Source organism: Microtus oregoni, unplaced genomic scaffold, assembly GCF_018167655.1.
Source record: "Microtus oregoni isolate MIOR12 unplaced genomic scaffold, Mior012 000019F_ref0000042, whole genome shotgun sequence".
Taxonomy (NCBI): domain Eukaryota; kingdom Metazoa; phylum Chordata; class Mammalia; order Rodentia; family Cricetidae; genus Microtus; species Microtus oregoni.
Window position 1 is genome coordinate 2787907 of NW_024543078.1, and position 21185 is coordinate 2809091.

Below are 21185 nucleotides of genomic sequence, written 5' to 3' on the forward strand. Positions count from 1 at the left end.
AGTGTTTTAGCAGAAAAATTTAAGAAGATTTTAAGAGGGGGCTGGAGAGATGGCTCAGAGGTTAAGAGCATTGCCTGCTCTTCCAAAGGTCCTGAGTTCAATTCCCAGCAACCACATGGTGGCTCACAACCATCTGTAAAGAGGTCTGGCGCCCTCTTCTGGCCTTCAGGCATACAGACAGAATATTGTATACATAATAAATAAATATTTAAAAAAAAGATTTCAAGACTATGAATGGGCCTGGAGTTAATAGGAGCCATATGAACAGAGGGGTGGATGGGAACAGACCCACTGTCCACACAGAAGAAAAGCCTCCCACAGCATGGGACTCTCAGATCCCACGCGCTCTCTCTTCTCTCCCAGACTGCCTTCCTTCCTCTCTGCCTTGGGCCCCAATGTCTGGGTCCAATCGCCCTGTCCCTGCCCAGCCTGTTTGCAGTACCCAAGGAAGTGATGCCAGGTACAAGTTTCCAATGGTGGCCACACAGAACACCTTCCCAACCTACTGTCCCAGCAAACACTGACCTCTGCCCACCACCCTAGGGCTCTGCCCCAAGTGTCTCCTCTGCCATTGGCTCCACCCAAAGTCGACTGATAATCCACGTTTGAGCTTTACTGGCAACCTCCAGGCTGCCTGGGCCTATGCCATGGGGTCCTGTGTGACCTGTTGACCCCACACCTCTCAGATGTGCTCTGCTGTGCAGCCAGACTCTTACCCAGAGTCCCTAAGCGTTAACAAGGGCAATGTAGGTTTCCCAGCTCCTGCCAAGCCACCATAGACACCCCGGGCTTCAAATCAAGTTTAATAAATAAAATAGAGTTGGGCAAAGGCAGTCTCACATCACAGTGTCCTCGGTGGGGCGAGGGACGGTCCAGTCCAGCCACACAGGCTCAAACAGCACCGCTCTGCCAACACCGGGCGGAGCTGCCTGCCCAGGGACCCCACTCCGAATTGTAAACACCAACATAAATAAAATGAGGGAGGCTGAGGACGAGACGGACAGACCCAGCCACCCTGCTAGGAGCTTCCAAAGAAATGAGACCCTCAGGACAGGGGGATGGCAGGGTGGTGCTTCCAGAGCGGTACCCCAAGGTGCCCCAAGGAGAGGGGCAGGAAGGGAACGGACCACCTGCTCCTCACCCACCAGGGCTGCTGAGGCCCCACCTCAGCACAGGGGAGGGGTGCGGGCAGGAGGCAGTGGGGTATAAAGTGCGGCTTTTCCTGAAGTGGAGACGGCAAAGGGCTGAGAAAGGGCGGCCACAGGGCGAGGTATATGGCTCTGTGCCCCAGGGTCCCACGCTGAGCAGAGGCTGGCGGCCACAACCCCGCTGAGGTGGGGAAGGAGTTGGCCTGTGGAGGGCGCCTGGGCAGAGGCTTCTGGTTCATAATGAGTCTGCCCAAAGCCCCGGCAGCACGGCCTGCCCAGCCCCTGCAGGCTGAGGCCAATGGCTGGGTCCACGTGGGGATGGGCCCTCTCTGAGACCAGTTCCAGGGTGACTCCATGGCATGGTGGCAGCCAGGGGCTGTGGCGGTACTGGATGCTGAGGTCTGGGGTCTGTGTGGCCCTGGCCACTTCACTGAGTCCCATCATGTTCTGAAGCAAAGGAGGCACCATGCAGGCCTGCGTGGGAGGGGTCAGGAAGACTGACGGGCAGGCCTGGCAGTGCTGCCATGTCCATTCTGAGCACGTGTGCCCACAGATGACCAGGGGTCAACAGGTCATCACATTGCACCTATGAGAAATCGTAAGAAAGGGTCAGTAGCTGAGTGACCCAGGCCTTGCCCATCCCCACCCACTGCTCCCACCCAGAGCACGGCTCTGGTTTCTGCCTAGACAGAACCTGGAGCCTGCGCCCGCTTGGAGCTTTGTGAACAATGTGAACATATCACCACGCCAAGCACTAAGGAAGCCACAGAAGAGGTACAGACAGGGCAGCCACAGTCCACTGGCCAGCCCGCAGAAGGTGCTGAGGACGGCACTCACTGTGACAAAGGCTCCGAGCGCAGTGTGGAGGCTGGGCACGCGGGGTGGCCAGTTAGGAAGGGGTTCACATCTCCGATGCCAATGAGTCCAAATTCAGTGACTGACAAGGCCATCTGTGCTGGAGCCATGGGCTCTGCAGTGTCCTCGCTCAGATCCACAGGGCTGGACACAAGCGGCAGTTCCTCAGGTAGGGCAAGGTCCACAGCCAGTCTGGGGCTGGTGCCCGGCTCTGGAGCAGGAGCGGCAGCGGCAGCGGCAGCAGCCACCACCAGTGGGAGTTCAGCCGGGGTGGCCAGGCTGCTGGGCTGCTGGAGCGAGGCCACGGCAGGGGGCTTCTCCAGAGGCTGGAACGAACATGGTTTTGGCTCTGAGGATGGGAGCTCAGCTGAGCCCACTCCGGGCAGATCGAGACCACCAGCTGGAATGTCCACACTCGGTAGTTCTGAAGGGAGAACAGGGGAATGGCATCAGCCCCCACAGCCCCACATGCTCCTCTTGGGTCTCACGGATGTGGGGCCTTAGCCGGCCCAGCCACAGAGACTGAGATCAGGAGCAGGCCTTGTCTACGGACAAGCTATGGCTTTGTAAACTAGCTCAGTGGACAGAAATGAAACAGGACCCTGCTGGGCAGTGTGAACACTGGACAGTCCTGCGAACCCACAAGTACGACACAGGAAACCATTAAGACCCGATGCCAGAGCACTGAGATGAGGCCTCTGCCAACAGACAGACGTAGAAACAGAGTCCTTAATCGTGTGCTCTGCGTGAATACACTTCTGTTCCCTTCTAGTCAGGGTCAGCACGGGTGGACTAGGAGCGAGACCCCGCAGGCCCACTGCTCACTACAGAGACAGTGTTGCAAGGCTTGGGTTCCCCGTCCTTACCCACAGCCCTGCCTCATGAGAACTCACCTATGGGCACCCCTGCCTCAGACTCCTGCTCAGGGCGCAACCGGGCAGGGCCATCGGGGTCAAGGCCATCCAGGTCCTGCTCAGCATCCCTGTGGAGAGAGGGCTATGAGAAGGAAGCCAGGGAAGCAGGGCTCCAGCAGGAGGGACTGCCTCATACCCCCTACACACCCACCCTGGCCAATGGCTAGCATGAGCACGCACGTGATTCCAGAGGAGACGAACTTTCTCCGGCCCAGCCGCGTCTGCTGGGCAAAGTAATCATAACGTTCAGATTTCTTCCACAGGTAGTAATACTCCACACACTCGCCCACTGACCGCGTGCGCACCTGTATGGACCACAAGCATGTGTTGGGCCTACCGCACAGCTGCGGCCACAGGGCAGCAGGAAAGGCTCCCCACAGGAACCTCTGAGACCCCACCTGTTCCATCAACTAGCTCCCAGCCTTCTTTTCCTGACACCGTGAGAACTGGCCTCACCCCGTGGGCAACTGCCTCCTGCATCTCGGCTCCATGCGCCCAGGACATCTGCGCTGCTCCCCATGAGGTGCACAGACAAACAGAGCCTCCAGCCAGAGGGCAGTGCAAGTGTAGGGTGCTGGCCCCGGGAGTCAGCGGCTAGTGTGAACACGGACTGGAGCCGTCCTGAGGACACACACAGCTGAGGTCGTGCACTGCTGGGCCAGTGCTGCCCATCCACAGTCAACCTCCAGGAGACACAGCTCACACATAATTTACAAGGGTGTTTCTGGGTTTACAAGAGGAAACCACAAGCTGCATACGGGTGGGGTCCAGGATGAATCAGGAAAAAGATATCAGCCGAGCACCAGTATCCACCTGGCGACTGGGAGAGAACTCATATGACCATCACCTCTTGTTCCCATCACCGTGGTAGACTGCACCATCAAATCATGACCAATAACAGACGTCCTTAAGATGCTTGTGGCTAGAGGTTTGGTCACAGCAATAAGCAAGTGACTAATACAGAAAACCAGTGCTGAGAAATGTCACTGGACTGACGGTGTGGTCCTCAAGTATCTGGGAGGACAGTGAAAAAGTTTGAAACTTGAGTTAGAAGCTCTAGGCTCTAGTGCCTAGCAGAGTTTCGTAACCACTCTGGTAGGAACCCCGAAGGGCAGAGTGTGGAGAGAAACATGCACAGTGGAAGCCGAGGTTCCCATAGGGAACAAGGCTGGCTACATTTTGGCAAAACCTCTAGCTTCCTCCTATTTGGTTGCTGAACACTGGAGTGCGGCTGAACTCAAAAGTAACAGACACGGCTGGGCAGTGGCACATACTTTTCATCCCAGGAGTAGGGAAGCAGAGGCAGGCGGATCTCTGGGTTCAAGGCCAGCCTAGTCTACAGAGTGAGTTCCAGGACAGCCAGGTATATGTAGAGAGTTCCTGTCTCAAAATATAGATACAGCTGCTCCGTGGAGACTTCAAGGTAGACCAGTGCGCTCACTGTGAACTGCACCCTGTCCAGATACGGCCGCAGCAGCTGCAGCACATGCGTTGTGCACTGCACCTGCTCAGATCAACAGTGACAGAACAGAGAGAAGAGAACTTGAGGTTCAGTGGGAACACAGACCTCAAGTGAGATCCCCAGCTGCAAGTGCAGCTTCGAGCACCGTGTCCCTGAGCCCTGCGATGGGAGAGTGGAGCAGACACAGAAACCAGCACAGAAGGTCTACTGAAGCCTAAGTCCATGAGAAAGGAGCACGGACCGAGGTCGCTGACAGGGCCCCTTCCTCAAAGCAAGTGCCCAAGCAAACTAGCTCCCCAGGTGCAGCCAAGGAGCAGAGGTACCAAAGCACCGGCACCAAGGGCTACCACAAGCTGGGCTGGCAGGAAAACCCAGCAGCAACAAGCACAAGCGCTGTCTTTGCAGATGCTAAATGCCAAGTGCAAGAAGGCACGGAGGCCTGCACCGGCATGCTGGAAAGCCACTGCAAGCTCCGAAGGTAAAGCCCAAGTCCAGTGGAGATGCCGGGGTGCCGGAGGTACCAGAACCAGGAAAAACGGCAGGCATAGTGTGGAGCTGTGGCAACACAGCTACAGTGGCGGGACTATGAAGTCATCAGGAGCAGGACACAAGCTGTGGCATGTGGGATCAGCCAAGCAGGGTCTCTCAACAGTGCTTTTGGCTCATGCAGAAAGAACAGTACTGCATGTTGAGCCCCACTGGACAGAGTATGGAGCTTAGAGTTTTGCTTTTCTCTGTTTTCTTGCTTGAGACAGGGTTTCTCTATGGAGCCCTGGCTGTCCTGGAACTCGCTCTGTAGACCAGGCTGGCCTTGAACTTAAAAAGAGATTCACTGAGTGCTGAAATTAAAGACATGAGCCACCATGCCAAGCAATTTATGTGTGAGTATTTATCTGCATGTATGTATGTGCATCATGTGTATGCGTGGTGTACCTGGAAATCAGAGAGGGAACAGATCTCTCAGAACTGAAGTGACAGGCATTGTGAGGCACTGCCCTGCAAGGGCAGCCGGTGCTCTTGACTGCAGAGCCATCTCCCCAGTCTATAAATGCTATGCAGAGAGAGGTACAGGGAACTGGATGCATTCTCTTCAGGAAGAATCCAGGAGAAAGGGAACTCCAGTGTCCAGTCACCTAAGTGACACACATAATCGGCGTGTCAGAGTCTCCAGAGAGATGTAACTGGGTATGGAGAACACACCCTGAATGTGAAGGCACCATCCAATAAGTAGTGGTTCTGGGTGAATAAAGGGGAAGCAACGACAAGCAGGGGATGGAACGTGAGCATGAGTGACAGCCTTTCACTCTGGAAGGCAAACACAGGCCCTTCCTGAACCCCTCGTAACACAGTATCTTACCAAGGCACCAGGGCAGTGACAGACAGGACACAGGTGCAGTGACAGGAAGTGACTGACAGGACACAGGTGCAGTGACAGGAAGTGACTGACAGGACACAGGTGCAGTGACAGGAAGTGACAGACAGGACACAGGTGCAGTGACAGGAAGTGACTGACAGCACACAGGTGCAGTGACAGGAAGTGGCTGACAGGACACAGGTGCAGTGACAGGAAGTGACTGACAGCACACAGGTGCAGTGACAGGAAGTGGCTGACAGGACACAGGTGCAGTGACAGGAAGTGACAGACAGGACACAGGTGCAGTGACAGGAAGTGACTGACAGGACACAGGTGCAGTGACAGGAAGTGACTGACAGGACACAGGTGCAGTGACAGGAAGTGACTGACAGGACACAGGTGCAGTGACAGGAAGTGGCTGACAGGACACAGGTGCAGTGACAGGAAGTGACTGACAGGACACAGGTGCAGTGACAGGAAGTGACTGACAGGACACAGGTGCAGTGACAGGAAGTGACAGACAGGACACAGGTGCAGTGACAGGAAGTGACTGACAGGACACAGGTGCAGTGACAGGAAGTGACAGACAGGACACAGGTGCAGTGACAGGAAGTGACTGACAGGACACAGGTGCAGTGACAGGAAGTGACTGACAGGACACAGGTGCAGTGACAGGAAGTGGCTGACAGGACACAGGTGCAGTGACAGGAAGTGACTGACAGGACACAGGTGCAGTGACAGGAAGTGACTGACAGGACACAGGTGCAGTGACAGGAAGTGACAGACAGGACACAGGTGCAGTGACAGGAAGTAGCTGACAGGACACAGGTGCAGTGACAGGAAGTGACTGACAGGACACAGGTGCAGTGACAGGAAGTGACAGACAGGACACAGGTGCACTGACAGGAAGTGACTGACAGGACACAGGTGCAGTGACAGGAAGTGGCTGACAGGACACAGGTGCAGTGACAGGAAGTGACAGACAGGACACAGGTGCAGTGACAGGAAGTGACTGACAGGACACAGGTGCAGTGACAGGAAGTGACTGACAGGACACAGGTGCAGTGACAGGAAGTGACAGGACACTGGTGCAGTGACAGGGAAGTGACTGGCAGGACACTGGTGCAGTGACAGGAAGTGACTGACAGGACACAGGTGCAGTGACAGGAAGTGACTGAAAGGACACAGGTGCAGTGACAGGAAGTGACAGACAGGACACAGGTACAGTAACAGGAAGTGACTGACAGGACACAGGTGCAGTGAAGGAAGTGGCTGACAGGACACAGGTGCAGTGACAGGAAGTGACTGACAGGACACAGGTGCAGTGACAGGAAGTGACTGACAGGACACAGGTGCAGTGACAGGAAGTGACAGACAGGACACAGGTGCAGTGACAGGAAGTAGCTGACAGGACACAGGTGCAGTGACAGGAAGTGACTGACAGGACACAGGTGCAGTGACAGGAAGTGACAGACAGGACACAGGTGCACTGACAGGAAGTGACTGACAGGACACAGGTGCAGTGACAGGAAGTGGCTGACAGGACACAGGTGCAGTGACAGGAAGTGACAGACAGGACACAGGTGCAGTGACAGGAAGTGACTGACAGGACACAGGTGCAGTGACAGGAAGTGACTGACAGGACACAGGTGCAGTGACAGGAAGTGACAGGACACTGGTGCAGTGACAGGGAAGTGACTGGCAGGACACTGGTGCAGTGACAGGAAGTGACTGACAGGACACAGGTGCAGTGACAGGAAGTGACTGAAAGGACACAGGTGCAGTGACAGGAAGTGACAGACAGGACACAGGTACAGTAACAGGAAGTGACTGACAGGACACAGGTGCAGTGAAGGAAGTGGCTGACAGGACACAGGTGCAGTGACAGGAAGTGGCTGACAGGACACAGGTGCAGTGACAGGAAGTGGCTGACAGGACACAGGTGCAGTGACAGGAAGTGACTGACAGGACACAGGTGCAGTGACAGGGAAGTGACTGGCAAGACACTGGTGCAGTAACAGGAAGTGACTGACAGCACACAGGTGCAGTGACAGGAAGTGACTGACAGCACACAGGTGCAGTGACAGGAAGTGACTGACAGGACACAGGTGCAGTGACAGGAAGCGACTGACAGCACACAGGTGCAGATGCCAGGCTTCATCTGTGGTGCACCAGGTAGGCTGGAATGATGTGGGAGTGCCATGTATCAATCTGTTGATTTCATTGGTTAATCAATAAAGAAACTGCTTGGCCTGATAGGTTAGAACATAGGTGGGTGGAGTAAACAGAACAGAATGCTGGGAGGAAGAGGAAGTTAGGCAGACGCCATGCCTCTCCTCTCCAGGGCAGACGCCATGAAGCTCCGACCCAAGATGGACATAGGCTAGAATCTCCCTGGTAAGTCACCACCTCGTGGTGCTATACAAATTAATAGAAATGGGCCAAGCAGTGTTTATATAAATACAGTTTGTGTTGTTATTTTGGGTAACGTTAGCCAGTGGCTGGGAGCCGGGCAGCAGGAACACAGCCCACAGTTCCATCTACAGAATGGCGCCCAGACGTGGATGACTGAATCCGCAGAAAGCTTGAGAAGGCTTGGGAAAGAATAAAGCATTTTTTTTGGTAGCGGCAATTTCTCAGGTCTGCTCTGCTTGCTAGAGGCAAGCAAGTGCTCTCATTTAAGAGAGGCTTCCTGACTCAGCTTTAGCTGCAAAACCCTGCAGCTCTTAAGAGGTCCTGCCATGAAACACTTAAATGGTATTGATAAAAGCTGACTGCATGCTTGTTTGTTTTCAGCCATAGCAGGAAAAAAGTTGTGCTGTTTTAAAATACTGGTGTTCTGGTCCATACTGCCAGGGCAAACCTATTGAGTGTGGCCTGTGAGCAGAGTGCTGCAGCTTGCTTGCTGGCAGGGACCTTGAAACACCATAGAGTTGTGGCAATAAACATGGCTACAGCCGGTACCTCTGCCATGAGGCTGTAAAGCTAAGGATCCAGCCACCAAAGCCATGGCTTTAGTCCTACCAATATTGCTTGGTAAATGAAAGACTCATGTGGTCAAAAAAGAGAGATATACAGTAAAAGAAAGATTCAAAGTTGAAGAAAATGTCTAAATGGTTTAGTGTGTTAAAAAAAATATATGCAGGCTAAAAGTTAAAGTTCTTAAAGGAAAGAAAGAAAAAGAAAGAGAGAGAGAGAGAGAGTAGTTGGGTGTGTGGTAGTACACACCTTTAATCCCAACACTTAGGAGGCAGAGGTAAATTGACCTCTGAGACTTCAAGGGGCAGAGGTAGATTGACCTCTGTGACTTTAGGTGTGGTAGCACACACCTTTAATCCCAATGCTTGGGAGGCAGAGACAGACAGATCTCTGTGAGTTCAAGGTGTAGTGGTAGCATACACCTTTAATCCCAGCATTGAGGAGGCAGAGGCAGAAGGATCTCTGTGAGTGCAAGGACAGCCTGGTCTACAGAGTTATTCTAGGACAAAGATATACAGAGAACCTGTCTCAAAAAATAAAAGTAAAAATAAACAAAATAGAGGTTAAAACAAAGCCACACAAAGATGGAAAATACACAGAGAATTTTGATACTGTATGCTATTATGCTCTCTTTGAGTAGTTTGAATGCTGAGGAAGGAGCAACAGCTGCTAAAAGATATTTGTTTATAAAAGATAGATATTTTGAAAATACCTTGACTTCAGAATCTGGATCTAAGGATAAGATACTTTGGAAAAGAGATTCTTCTTTTGTTTTCATAGAGGATGAGATCCTGTGGATTGCTTCTATCCCAATATGCTATGATAGACCACACCCTCCTGAAAGGTTGCTGTGAACACCCTCAAAAAATTACTTTGCTCAATTGCCAACTGAGAGGAATCTAACACACAGGTTACACCATGAAAGACCTGATTAACAGCACCCCCATACAGCAGGAAGCAGTTTGGAGAGAAAAAACTGCACCCATGTTCCCAAATATTGTTTATAAATGTTCTTTTACATTTAAAGGGGGATATGATATAGATATGAATAATTTGCATTGGTATGAATCTTGGTTTATTGATACAAGTTTAAGGTCAATTTTGTTATATGTATATGTATTTCTGATCTTGATTAAGGTATTGTGATTGTGTAGTTCATTTAAAAATGTAATGTATATAGGTTGTTAATAGATAATCTATAATAGTCAAGTTTGTAGTCATGTTAGTTAGATTTTCTAGATGTGTATAGATATATTTTAGATAGTCATTCTTCATATCTTTCAAAGACTACAGAATATGACATTTAATGTTTTAATAACTTAGGACTTTTCATGACAATGAGACACTCTGCTCCTGGCAGCACCAATCTACTTCAAGAGGAAGATGGGCATCGAAGAGGCTCGTTATGGAGTTTGATAGCCATTTGGGCAAGAAACTGCTCTTGCCTGGACTATTGCGTAAACTGGACACAGAGAACCGCAGAGAGAGGACTGCTGAACTTGCCTAAGGTGAGATGATCTTTCGGGGTTCCTGATTCATGAAAGAGACTGCAAGACATTCTGCAGGACACAGTAGATAGTGACTGAACTGCCTTTGAAATTTCCTGTTTCATGAAAATGTCTGCTGGAAACTATGGGCCTGTAGGCCAAAGATGGATGCCCCAACAGTACAGAGAAACTTTGGGTGACTGTACAGGCAATGAGATGTCTCTATCATTTCTAGAGTTTGGAAGTTGCTTATTTCTTGTTTACTTAGGTAGTATTATATCCTTCTGGAGTCTTTGATGGAGTTGAAGAATGGTTAGTTATAGTTATAGTTTTCCTTTGTTATGGTAAAAGATAAAATAGATATAAATATTGTAACTGTAATTCTTACTTGATAACTGTTTTGTTATATGTAATTTTGCTATGATAAAGTTAAAGCCTTCTCTTTTTTTTGTTTAAACCGAAAAAGGGGAAATGATGTGGGAGTGTCATATCAATCTGTTGATTTCATTGGTTAAACAATAGAGAAAGTGCTTGGCCTGATAGGTTAGAACATAGGTGGGTAGAGTAAACAGAACAGACTGCTGGGAGGAAGAGGAAGTTAAGCAGATGCCATGCCTCTCCTCTCCAGGGCAGCCGCGATGAAGCAAGCCGCCAGGTCAGACATGCTGAATCTTTCCTGGTAAGACTGGTGCTATACAGATTACTAAATATGGGTCAGGCAAGATGTGAGAGTTAGCCATTAGGAGGCTAGAACTAATAGGCCAAGCAGTGTTTAAAAGAATACAGTTTCTGTGTAATTATTTTGGGGCATAAGCTAGCCAGGCAGCCGGGAGCCAGGTGGCAGGAACGCAGCCCGCAGCTCCCTTACTACACTGGACTACAGGTGGCAGATCATACAACGGCCACCATGCATCCCAAATCCCAGAGCTGTGCCAAGTTATGACCTATGGCACTGCTACTCCAATGTCCCCAGTAGTGTCGCACCTGATATCCCCTGACTCACGGCCCCACCCCCGAGGCCCCGAATCTACACCTCCTGCCCAGAGGGCAGGCCTTGCGCATGTGTAGGCAGGGCCGGTTTCCACAGGCACAGGTCATCATCTGAGGAACCCAACCTTGCAGTGCGCTCCTCGTGGGACAGTTCAGGACTGAGCACTGACTCTGGCCAGCACCCAGCACAGTGACAGTCACCCCTGCACCACCACTCACTAAAGATAACACAACACTCCTCAAGTGAACCGGACTCCAGGCAATCAGGCTAGCGCAGGGCTAGGCTGCCAGCAGCCACAAAACCTAACAACCCAGGCGGAGGCCTGTGCACACGTCAGTCCAGAGCAGGGCCAGTGGCACTGCAGCGGAGCAGGTGCCCATGGGGATCCAGGTCTGCGAAGGAAGAAAGACCCAGGCGTCCCGTTCCAGTGTGCAGCACTGGATGACAAAAAGGTGACAGGGTGTGGGTGAGAAGGAGCCAGCTCGGGACAGGAGCTTCTAACTCTGGGGTGAGAAAGGGGCCTGGTAAGCGTGGCCAAGACCCAGGGGAGCCATCAACAGGAAGGGCAGGTCTGCCAGGACAGTGAACCTCACCCACCTTGTTGGCCTGGATCAGGTGAAAGTTCTTCCCATGAACACGGAAGCCATGTTCAAAGTTCCTGCACTCTTCCTCACTCCAGGCACAGAGCCCGTCTGCAAAGAGAGGGGGTGCTCAGGCAGCTGGGGGCAGCAGGGACAAAGGGGAGCCCAGGGCTGCAGCTCACCTCTGATCACTTTTACATTGAACCTCAGTCTGCGCAGGGCCTCCTCCACGTTGAAATTACACTTCACCAGCTCGTACAGCGCCTAGGGCAGAGAGTGGTTTAGCTTTTCCACCAGCCTATCAGGGCCAGCATGGAGGGTACCTACACCACGCACCGCACCCACACCACAGCCCCAGAGCCATGGCCACAGCACCCACACCAAGGCCCCCAGGTGTGATCAGACTGACACCATTGCCCCCCCACAAGCTGTTTCAATGTGAAGTCCACCCTACGAGCACACTGCCTGACCATTCCCGGGATGTGCCCAGTGTGTGACCCCTACCTGTTCACTGTCCTTAACCACCTCGCCCTCTGGGATCTGGGGGCCAGCCGTCTCCTGCCACCTCCGCTTCACTGCCCTGTACAGGAACTCTTCCACCTCCTGCTCTGGGAGCACGCTGGGGCTCCACAGCAGCTGGTCTTCATTCTCATAGACTGTGGAAGAGGCTGGGAGTCAGGTGTGACAATGGCCACCCACACCAGGGGAGCCAGGGCAGGCGCTTCAGCACCTCCCAATGGGTGAAACCAACTCCTGGCACTTGCAGTTCAACATCAAATGGACCCAAGGGGGCTATGGGCACTGAGGGAACAAAAAAGGCGGGGTGTGAAGTCAGTGAACAGGGCCCCAGAGGCAGCACCACTCGGTATGCCCAGCTGCAGGCAGAGCTTTGGTACACAGTAAACACAGCGGAAACAAAGGGGACAGCAGCAGAGCTCGACCAGAATGGTGGCATTCACCGAGGAGCCCAGCACTTGAGAGTGTTAGCCCATCTATACACAGAAGATTCTAGGCCAGCCTGTCTCAAAAAGGGAAATAAACAAGAGAACACACACACACTGAAGTCTATGAACTCAGCTAAAAGTTCACAGTTCTCTGTGAGTTCAAGGCCAGCCTAGTCTACAGAACTAGTTCCAGGTCAGCCTGGGCTACAGAACTAGTTCCAGGTCAGCCTGGGCTACAGAACTAGTTCCAGGTCAGCCTGGGCTACAGAACTAGTTCCAGGTCAGCCTGGGCTACAGAACTAGTTCCAGGTCAGCCTGGACTACAAAGAGAAACTTTTTGTTTTAAAAAACTGAAATGAGTAAAAGCAGAAGTGAAGCACAACCCAGACAGCTTCGCAGCAGGACACACACTTCCTGGGACAGCAGAGTCTTCCTGCCACTTTCACAGGGCAGTGTAACCTGGTGTACACACACACTGTAGGCATAACGTGAAAAGATGCAAAGGAAGAGGCCACTATGTCCCCAGTGAATTGCACAAAATATACACACTGACGACCCACAAAGCGTTGGCCAGCTACTGAACAAATGGACGGAGATTGACACCACCCTGACAGCAGGAGGGAAGCCACGAGCTGGCAACTACCAGGAACAGAATCAACCTGTGTTGTGTCCCAAACATGCAAATAAATAACAACTCCTGCAAACCATATGGGCACTGGATAAAGCATTGGATCCACAGTCCAGGAACTCTCCACCCACCTGGGGACAATGTGACACAAGCCAAGAGATGAATGAATGTGAGACTAAGGAATAGCTGACACCCACTGCACAGCAGCAGACAGTCCACAGAGGGACAACTACTGGAGGCCACGGAAGACGCCTGAATGACATTGAGAGCTGGGTGCACACCAGTCCTCAAGGACACAGCGGGGCAAGTGTAGGTGTCTGTTGACTAAGTGTCTCTGTGCCGCACCCTAAGTGGGCACACCCTGCACAGTCCACAACCCAGCAGTCATCCCCTGCAAGGTCTCTGACCCCTGCTGCCAGGCAGAGCAGAATGCTCAATTGGCAGTGCCCTGCAGGCAGGAGGCAAGAAGTCCAGACAGGAAGTGACCTCCCAGATCAAGGAACAATTAGGGGACACAGGAGCAGCAAGCATATCGTATCCAGGGTAGGCCCGGAAGAGACACTAGACCCATCCAGGGAAGGGTGCTGTTGGTAGTGCCAGTACACACGGGCAGTGGGAACCCACAGCCTGGGCAAGGGACATTACCCTAGGGTACTGCTAAGGCTGGTGGACTCCACCTGCAGACAGCAAACAGAAACTTGCTGAGGTGCTGCCTAATCCCGGAGTCCCTGGACAAAACCCCAGGCCTCCGGGACCACTTACTCTTGTCGCAATGTCGGCTCAAGTGCAGGATGTTGAGGTCAGCCTGGAACTGAGGCCCCACCATGATCTCCTGCAGAGGCAAGGACCAGGGAGAGGGTCAGGAAGTGAATGGCAGACATGAAGCTAGGACCCCACAGGCACCATGGACTCCAAGCAGAGGCTGCCACCCAGAACTGTGGGTCTGCCAGACAATGCCCCCTTCTGTACTCTGGTGGGTGAGACAGAACACTCTGCTGCCCTGCCCTGAAGGATGCTGGGTCAGTCATCCCCAGAGCAGCAGAGACACAACGAGGTCCAGGCACACGGTGGCCCCGCCCACCCTGGAGGCGCGTGGCAACACAGCTCCACACCTTCTTGCACTTGTTGGCAGGAAGCGTGTCCTCAGTGTCGGAGGAGACCGAAGAGCCTGGGCCATCATCACCAGCCAAGAACCGAGCTGAAGAGAGAGAGGCAGTAAGGGGACCTACCAGAGTACGGTCGGCCCTTCCAGGGGCTTGATGGCAGTCCGCACAGCGGTCCCCAGCCCCACCCTGGGCCACCATAGCATCTCCCTGGCAAAGCCCCCAGCCGAGGCTGTGCGTGCAGGCCTAGGTGACACACAGCAGCAATGTTAGTGACAGTGACACTATACCCACTCTGGTTACGGAAGAGGTCCGAGGCCTCGTGGGAGGTGACAGATGGGGTGAGGTCATCAGCGGAGGACTGTGTCTCTTCCCCCTCTTCCCCAGAAAGCAAGTCCTTGGCTATCTGCTCCTTTGAACGGGACAGCAAATCAAGTGTGGCAATTACTTTATCTACACCAACAAAAAACGCCAAGCCTGCCAGGCGGAGGGGACTCAAGACACTGTCTGTGTTAGCCCAAGATGCAGACTCCACATGCCCTCTGGGGCTCCAGCTCTTTTCCCTGCCACAGTTCCCCTGGATGGCATCCATCACCTGAACCAGAATGGGTGTCAGCCCTACCCCAGGGCAGGGTCACTGTGGTTGTACCAGAGAGGGAGGAAGAGCAGCAGAGCAACCCTGGGCAACTGTCGCACTTGCTGACTGAGTAGCTCCCCATCCTGGGCCTGATATCCCTGCTCTTCACCTCCAACTCAGGGCAACCAGTGGCTCCCTGGGGACCTTTCAGGGGCACTTCCACTCACCTTGTCCAAGGTCATGTCCGGGAGGGTTGGGGCTGCGTCTCCGCCCTCGCTCTCCTGCTCAGAGATAGGGTCTGACGCCTCGTACCCATACAGTGCAAGCAGCTCATCCAAGGGCATGTCACTGCTCTGGGGAAGGAGTACCGGACCCATGTGGGACGTTAAGCCTAGTATTGTGCCTGAGTCCCGCTGACCTCCACAGTTGAGACCCCTTGACACCCCTCAGTAAGTCCCCATGGGGCACTACAACTGCATCAGGACCACAGAGGAGATAAGCAGGCTGAGGCGGGGCCAGCACAGCACCATGCAAACCACATGGAGAACAAGGGGAGCAACTGGATCGGACTGGTGAGTGACCACACCTGTGCGATGAAGTCCTTGTCCAGCTGGTCCTCCGGCTTGTCAGGGCACTGCGGGGTCTCAGCACAGCCCTCTCGGAGGCTGTAGTTCTGGGACAAGAGCTCAGCGAGGTTAAACCGGTGGTCTGCAGAGCCCATGGATACCACTGTGGGAGAGTTCAGCAGGTAGGCAGAGTGTGGGGACTGAACAGGGGTAGGTCTGGAGGGCCCAGAGACTGGGCAGAAGCAGATGGGTCTAGAAGGGCACTGGGGTTAGAAGAGGGGAGGCATCAGTCAGGTGACTGTGGAAGGCAATGGAGGTGTCCCAGGTCCGGCCCCACAGCCATAGCCCTGGTTCTGGGCTATGGACAATATGGACATGGTGCCCAATTCACATGCGGGGCCACATAGGCAACACCACACAAGTCACTGTAGCTGCACCAAGCTCTGCTATCTGCAGGGCCCATCCATGTGACATTTATGGTGGCAGAAACCTTCATCACTTCACCCACAAGGGCCCACAGCAGACGACCAGCAGACCGGCCAGAGACCTTAGAGTCATCAGGCATGTAGCCACCCCTGTCATTCTCAGTTAGCTAGCCACCGTCCCATGGCTCCAAGGAGAGGGAGCGTCCTGACCCCTGAGCGCGATGCCACCTGATGGGGACACTGAGCTGCCCAGTGTTCTCAGTCAGGCTGAGCACGGGCTCTGTCTCTGGAGGTCTAGGGCACAAGGGTGAGGATGGTTACCTGCTGTGGCCTGCAAGCTGCACTCCCAAGGGCACAGGCTGTGTGCAAGGCAGGGGGCCACACAAGGACTCTGCCTCTCCAGCGAGGAGGCCTGCAAAGAAAGAAAGGTGGTGCTGGTTCAGGAGCCAGAACCCACAAGCAGACTTCACGCAGCTACTGAGGCCCTGGTGAGAGCCCAGCCACTGGGTAACTTTGAGGACAGCAGGGAAAGCAGTCTGGGGACTGCCCAATCACAGATCCTGTGTGGAGGGACCTTGAAAACATGGGGCTTGGCGACAGATAAAGACACAGAAGGATAGACTTGTAGCACTTCTGACAAAGCAGAGCGGAACTGGACTCAAGGGTTCTGCTGGCTGGGGAGAGCAGCTCTAGAAAAGAAAGCAGCAGCTACACCAGTCCCACTGTACTGAGAGGAGGTGACAAGTGGCAGCAAACTGAGGCCATGTCTGTGAAACCAGGACCAAGCGACCTCAGGGCTGAGCCTGGACACATCCCCCATTCCATCAACACCAGCTAAGGCTCCAGTGTCACTGCAAGAGAATGAAATGAAGGGACAGAGGACAGGCACCTCTTCCAGGTGGTGACACAGAGATGGTTCAGCAGGGCTAAACGCCATCTTGGTCCCAAACTCCAGCTATGGAGAGTCCGTAAATTAAGTAAACAACTCCACTCACAACAGCTGGGGTGCACACAGCATATGCTCCCTAAGAACACAGCCATGTTCTGCTGACAGAGAAACAACTGGTATGAGAGAAAAGATAACCATGTTCCTGGCCAAGGTCCCCACACTGGAAGACGGAGACCCTCGGAAGTGACCTAGACAGCCAACACCACCTAAATTGTAGAAATCGACAAGCCAATTCCAAACAGCACACAGAAGGGGACCCAGAAGAGCTAAAACCATCCTGCAACAGGGTGCTCCCAATTTCACAGATGACTATCAGAGACATCTCAGCAGGGCGGTATGCGTCCACAGACAGGCTCAGGTCAGAGGCACAACTGGGACCTGAGACAAACTCCCCAAGGGCCTGGACACACGAGTTCAACACACCTAACCAAACAAACATGCTTGTGACAGGACTCACAGAATGGGGAGGAAACACTGGCAAAGACATATCTGGAAAGAGGCACAAGCATGTACAGACCGTTTACTGAGCGAAGAGAAAGACAATGGTCCTGCCTGCAATGTCTCAGACCCAGAGCACATATCTTGCTCCTATGAGAACAGAGCGCACTCCAAGAGTAAGCCCAGAACAGGGAAGGAGCATCAGAGCCTGCATTCCTGGAGACAAGAATGTAGCACCAGGAACGGCTTGGCAGTATCCCCAAAGTCACACCACCATGTGACCAGCACCTCTACTCCAGGAGAGTCATTCACCTCAATCAGAAGTGGGAGGAACAGATGAACGAAACTCCAGAGTATCACACAGTCATGAACAAGCAAGGCTCTCTTACACGTGCCACTGGAACCAAGGGGAACCTTGTGAGCACTACAAAGACAAGGTCACACAGTGTGGGGGCACCATGATGCACACTAGGGGTGAATCCTGAGACAGGAAGTAGGTTTGTACTGGCTGAGTGCTGGAAAGGGGCCAGGGTGACTACTCATGGGGACAGGGTTTCCTTTAGAGGTGACCGAACACTCTCAACTGATTGTGTTGGCAGTTATACCAACTTCAAAAACACCAGAAGCTACCAAACTGTACACACTAAAAGGGAGACAGACAGGGTGTACCGCAGCAAAGCTGCTGCTGCTAAGAATAATATTAATATTATTACTATTATTATTATTATTATTTGGGCAGAAGAGGTGGCTAAGTGGTTAAAAGCATTGGGGTCCAATTCCCAGCACTCATGGCAGCTCACAGCCATGTAACTCCAATTCCAGGAGATCTTGCACCCTCTTCTGGCAAAACACTAATACACAAGAAATAAAGATACATTTTCCCCCCAAAAAAGGTTAGAATGTTAAAGAAAGTTTAAAACTTAGAGCACTGTAGCACTAGGTCCTCAGAGAACCTCAGAGGTGAAGCATTCATCCCTCCCAGAAAAGAAACAAGTAAACTACAGCCCAGAGAAGTCAAGTTGCTCACTCAGCAAGGGACCCACCTAGGACAGCCGCAGGGGCTGAAGGCAGGGAAAGAACAAGGCGTTCAGGCAGGCTGTACCTGGTGTGGTGAGGCAAGGCGTCCTAACCTTCTAGGAACACAGGCTACAAGCAGATCAACAGGCAGATGTGAAGGCACGGGGAGGGTGTCCCAGTGTCCAAGGACTGGCCTCTCTCCCTACAGTCAGGAGCCCTAACTAAGATGGGAGACCCCGAAGGGCCCCACAGCTGCACAGCAGCCTAGCAACAGTCTCAGTCTCGTTATCTAGACAAAATGAGAAAAATGTCCTGTTTCAGGTCAGAGGTCAGGGCTCCTCAGTGGGGTCAGACCTAAACAGTCTCAAGCAGAGAGGAGCTAAGAACAGTGAGAGGCTCAGCCAACTGGGGAGCCACACAGTTTCTTACTTGCCAACCAGGCCAAGTTCAACATCCCCAAGATAGACATGATCACTGGAAAACCAGGTACATCACTTTAAAGGGTGGTCCAAGGCCCTATTTCCCTACATCAGGAAAGACAAAGGACAGCAATGCCCCTCGGAGCTAAGATAACACAGTGACAAACACACTAGAGGCTGAAACCCAAGGAAGAGGCCAGAGGCAAGCAGGGCCCCCCATCCAGGTCCCTGAGAACAGAGGATGAGCATGCAAGTGGATTAGCATGACCACCATCACCCTGACCATCAGAAGCCCAGACACAGTGCAGGCGGCGCCTCACAGGCAGGTCTCCACCCAGGACCCACCAGACTGAGACTGTTAGGAGAGGTACTAACTTCGGAGGCTGTCCCCAGCATTCCAAAGAGCATCTTTTACAGTATGGACGCCATGATGTGAGGAAGCCCAAGCCGTGCAGAGACCTCATACATGTGTGGAAGCCCACAGCCCCATGGGGAAGGAGCCTCAGCATTAGTTCTAAGTCCAGTTACCTACAATGGCAACTCACAAGATCTCAAGTAAACTCCAAGAATTATGAGGTTAAATGAATGCCGAGGAGTTACAGAGAAAGACTCATCCACACCCAGGCAAGTGCCCCCGTACCCCCGGTGTCCCAGCCTCACCCCTCCACTGTGGTACCTAGGACATCTCCAGAGACGGGTTCAGCCTGTCTCCACCCACGTGGAGCTGGGACACAGGACGACAAATACATGGGGGCTAAACGATGGCATAGGCATGAAGAAAACAAGGTGGAGGCTGGGCAGTGGGGTCACAGAAGGCATCCCAGGGCCAGATGAGGTGCGACAACTGGGGGATAGCTCCATGGGAATTCAGAGTACCAGGGAGGACTCCATGGGGTGGGTGGTCTCAGGAGGGCAGCAAAGGTAGGCACAGGGAAAAGATAAAGCTTAGACTAAGAGCAGGACAAGCCACCAGGGCCCCCACAGCTGAGACTGGTGGCCGTCTCCCTGTGAAGACGAAGACGGTTCCACCCTTCACTGAGCCACACACTAACAAGCACTAACAAAGAGGACTTCTAGATGACCGTGTCCACTTCTATGACTTAAAGATATATGGACGCCACCACATGAGAGGACGACGCATCAGGACTCCACTGGACCTCTCAGCTATGGGAAGATACCAACACGGTCCCACTTGAGATGGGGAAACTGAGGCCTTCTAAACTGACCCCTTCTAAATCCTAGACTCCAGAACAGGACGTAGGCAGTCTGCTAAGTCTCCACCACCCAAGTCACCCAGGGCAGAGTAGCCTGGGGCCCAACAGCACCCACTTGGCCACCATGTCCCGAAGGTTGATGATCTGCCTCAGTTTCCCCAAAAGCCCCCTAAAAAAGGAACTACGCCCCTAACAGCCCTCCGGATCAACCAGCCAGAGAGGTCCAAGTGGACTTCCAGAACGCGACCCTGTGGCCCGAGCGCGGGCCTGTTGCTACCCAAGCGGCCCCACTCGCCCACCGTGCTGAGTTGCAGTCCTGGAGTGGCGGGTTCGCGGCGCCTCAATGGGGGCCGGTTCCGGGGTTCAGCGGCCGCACCCAGTGGTGCAGGTGGGCTCTGGGCAGAGCTCCGCAACCCCGCGCCCGCGGGGAGGCCCGCGCCCTACCTCCTACAGCCAGACGAACTCCACGCGCGAAACTTTCCACTCGCAAAGCGCCGCGGACTCCGCTCCGTGCTCACCCCAGCGCGCTCGGCTGCGGGCCCCGCGTCGCCGTCCCAGACGCCAGCGCCGTCCACCCACCCCGTCCGCAGGGCCCTCCCACCGCGCGGCCCCGGGTCTCGGCCCGGCACCCGGTCGCCCGCGCCTCGCGCCCCTCCCCCTCGCCCACCCGCGCATGCGCGCCGTGGCCGAGCTGGGGCGCGGCGGGCGCCCACGGGGCTCACGCTCCGGCCCGGGGGTGGAAGGGAGGCTCGGGGCGCTCGGGCTGGGAGAGCACGAGCCAGACCAAGCCGACTGAGGGCAGCGTGTGGGAGGGGCCGCTGCCCAGCCGCGCACTTACCTCCGCCATGGCCGAGCGTGCGCGCGGGAGGCGGCGGCCAAGCGGGTCCCCGGATGCGGTGCAGCGCGCTTATTGGCGGAGGCGCTGGGAGGCGGGGTGGGGCGGGCCGCAGCAGGCACGTAGTAGGTGTGCTGGGGCGGAGGGAAGGGCTGTAGCTCAGCCCGTGTACCCCACTCCGGCATCAGCCTACCTGCTGATTCTCGTGTGGATGCCCAGCCACAGGTGAGGGGGGCAGACAGAACTGTAGGGGAATGGAAGTGGCTCACAGGTGAGGAGGAACAGTCTACAAGTGAAGA

At 53.9% G+C, this 21185-nt stretch overlaps 1 protein-coding gene across 5 annotated transcripts; it reads right to left on the reverse strand.

The window, feature by feature from the left end:
- Positions 1-787: 787 nt before the first annotated feature.
- Mier2 (MIER family member 2) lies at positions 788-20926 on the reverse strand. Of its 5 annotated transcripts, none has more exons than XM_041669990.1 (14): positions 20890-20926; positions 16336-16426; positions 15610-15752; positions 15251-15376; positions 14741-14852; positions 14456-14541; positions 14106-14175; positions 12276-12427; positions 11954-12035; positions 11788-11882; positions 3098-3222; positions 2897-2985; positions 1986-2427; positions 788-1734 (listed from the first exon to the last, which is right to left on the reverse strand). In XM_041669990.1, exons 1-14 carry the CDS (start codon positions 20896-20898, stop codon positions 1713-1715), a joined length of 1644 nt encoding a protein of 547 aa, XP_041525924.1. In that variant the 5' UTR covers positions 20899-20926; the 3' UTR covers positions 788-1712. The 5 variants fall into 5 exon arrangements, with proteins under 5 accessions (XP_041525924.1, XP_041525923.1, XP_041525927.1 ...); XM_041669989.1 differs by having other exon boundaries at positions 14741-14858; positions 20890-20925; XM_041669993.1 differs by having other exon boundaries at positions 14741-14858; positions 15610-15852; positions 20890-20908.
- Positions 20927-21185: the final 259 nt, after the last annotated feature.

Coding starts and splice junctions, on each gene's coding strand:
- Mier2 (XM_041669989.1), bottom strand. Junction 14,176..14,455: donor CTGCCAACAAGTGCAAGAAG/GTGTGGAGCTGT, acceptor TTGCCTCTGCAG/GAGATCATGGTGGGGCCTCA. Junction 12,036..12,275: donor TGGTTAAGGACAGTGAACAG/GTAGGGGTCACA, acceptor TCTCTGCCCTAG/GCGCTGTACGAGCTGGTGAA.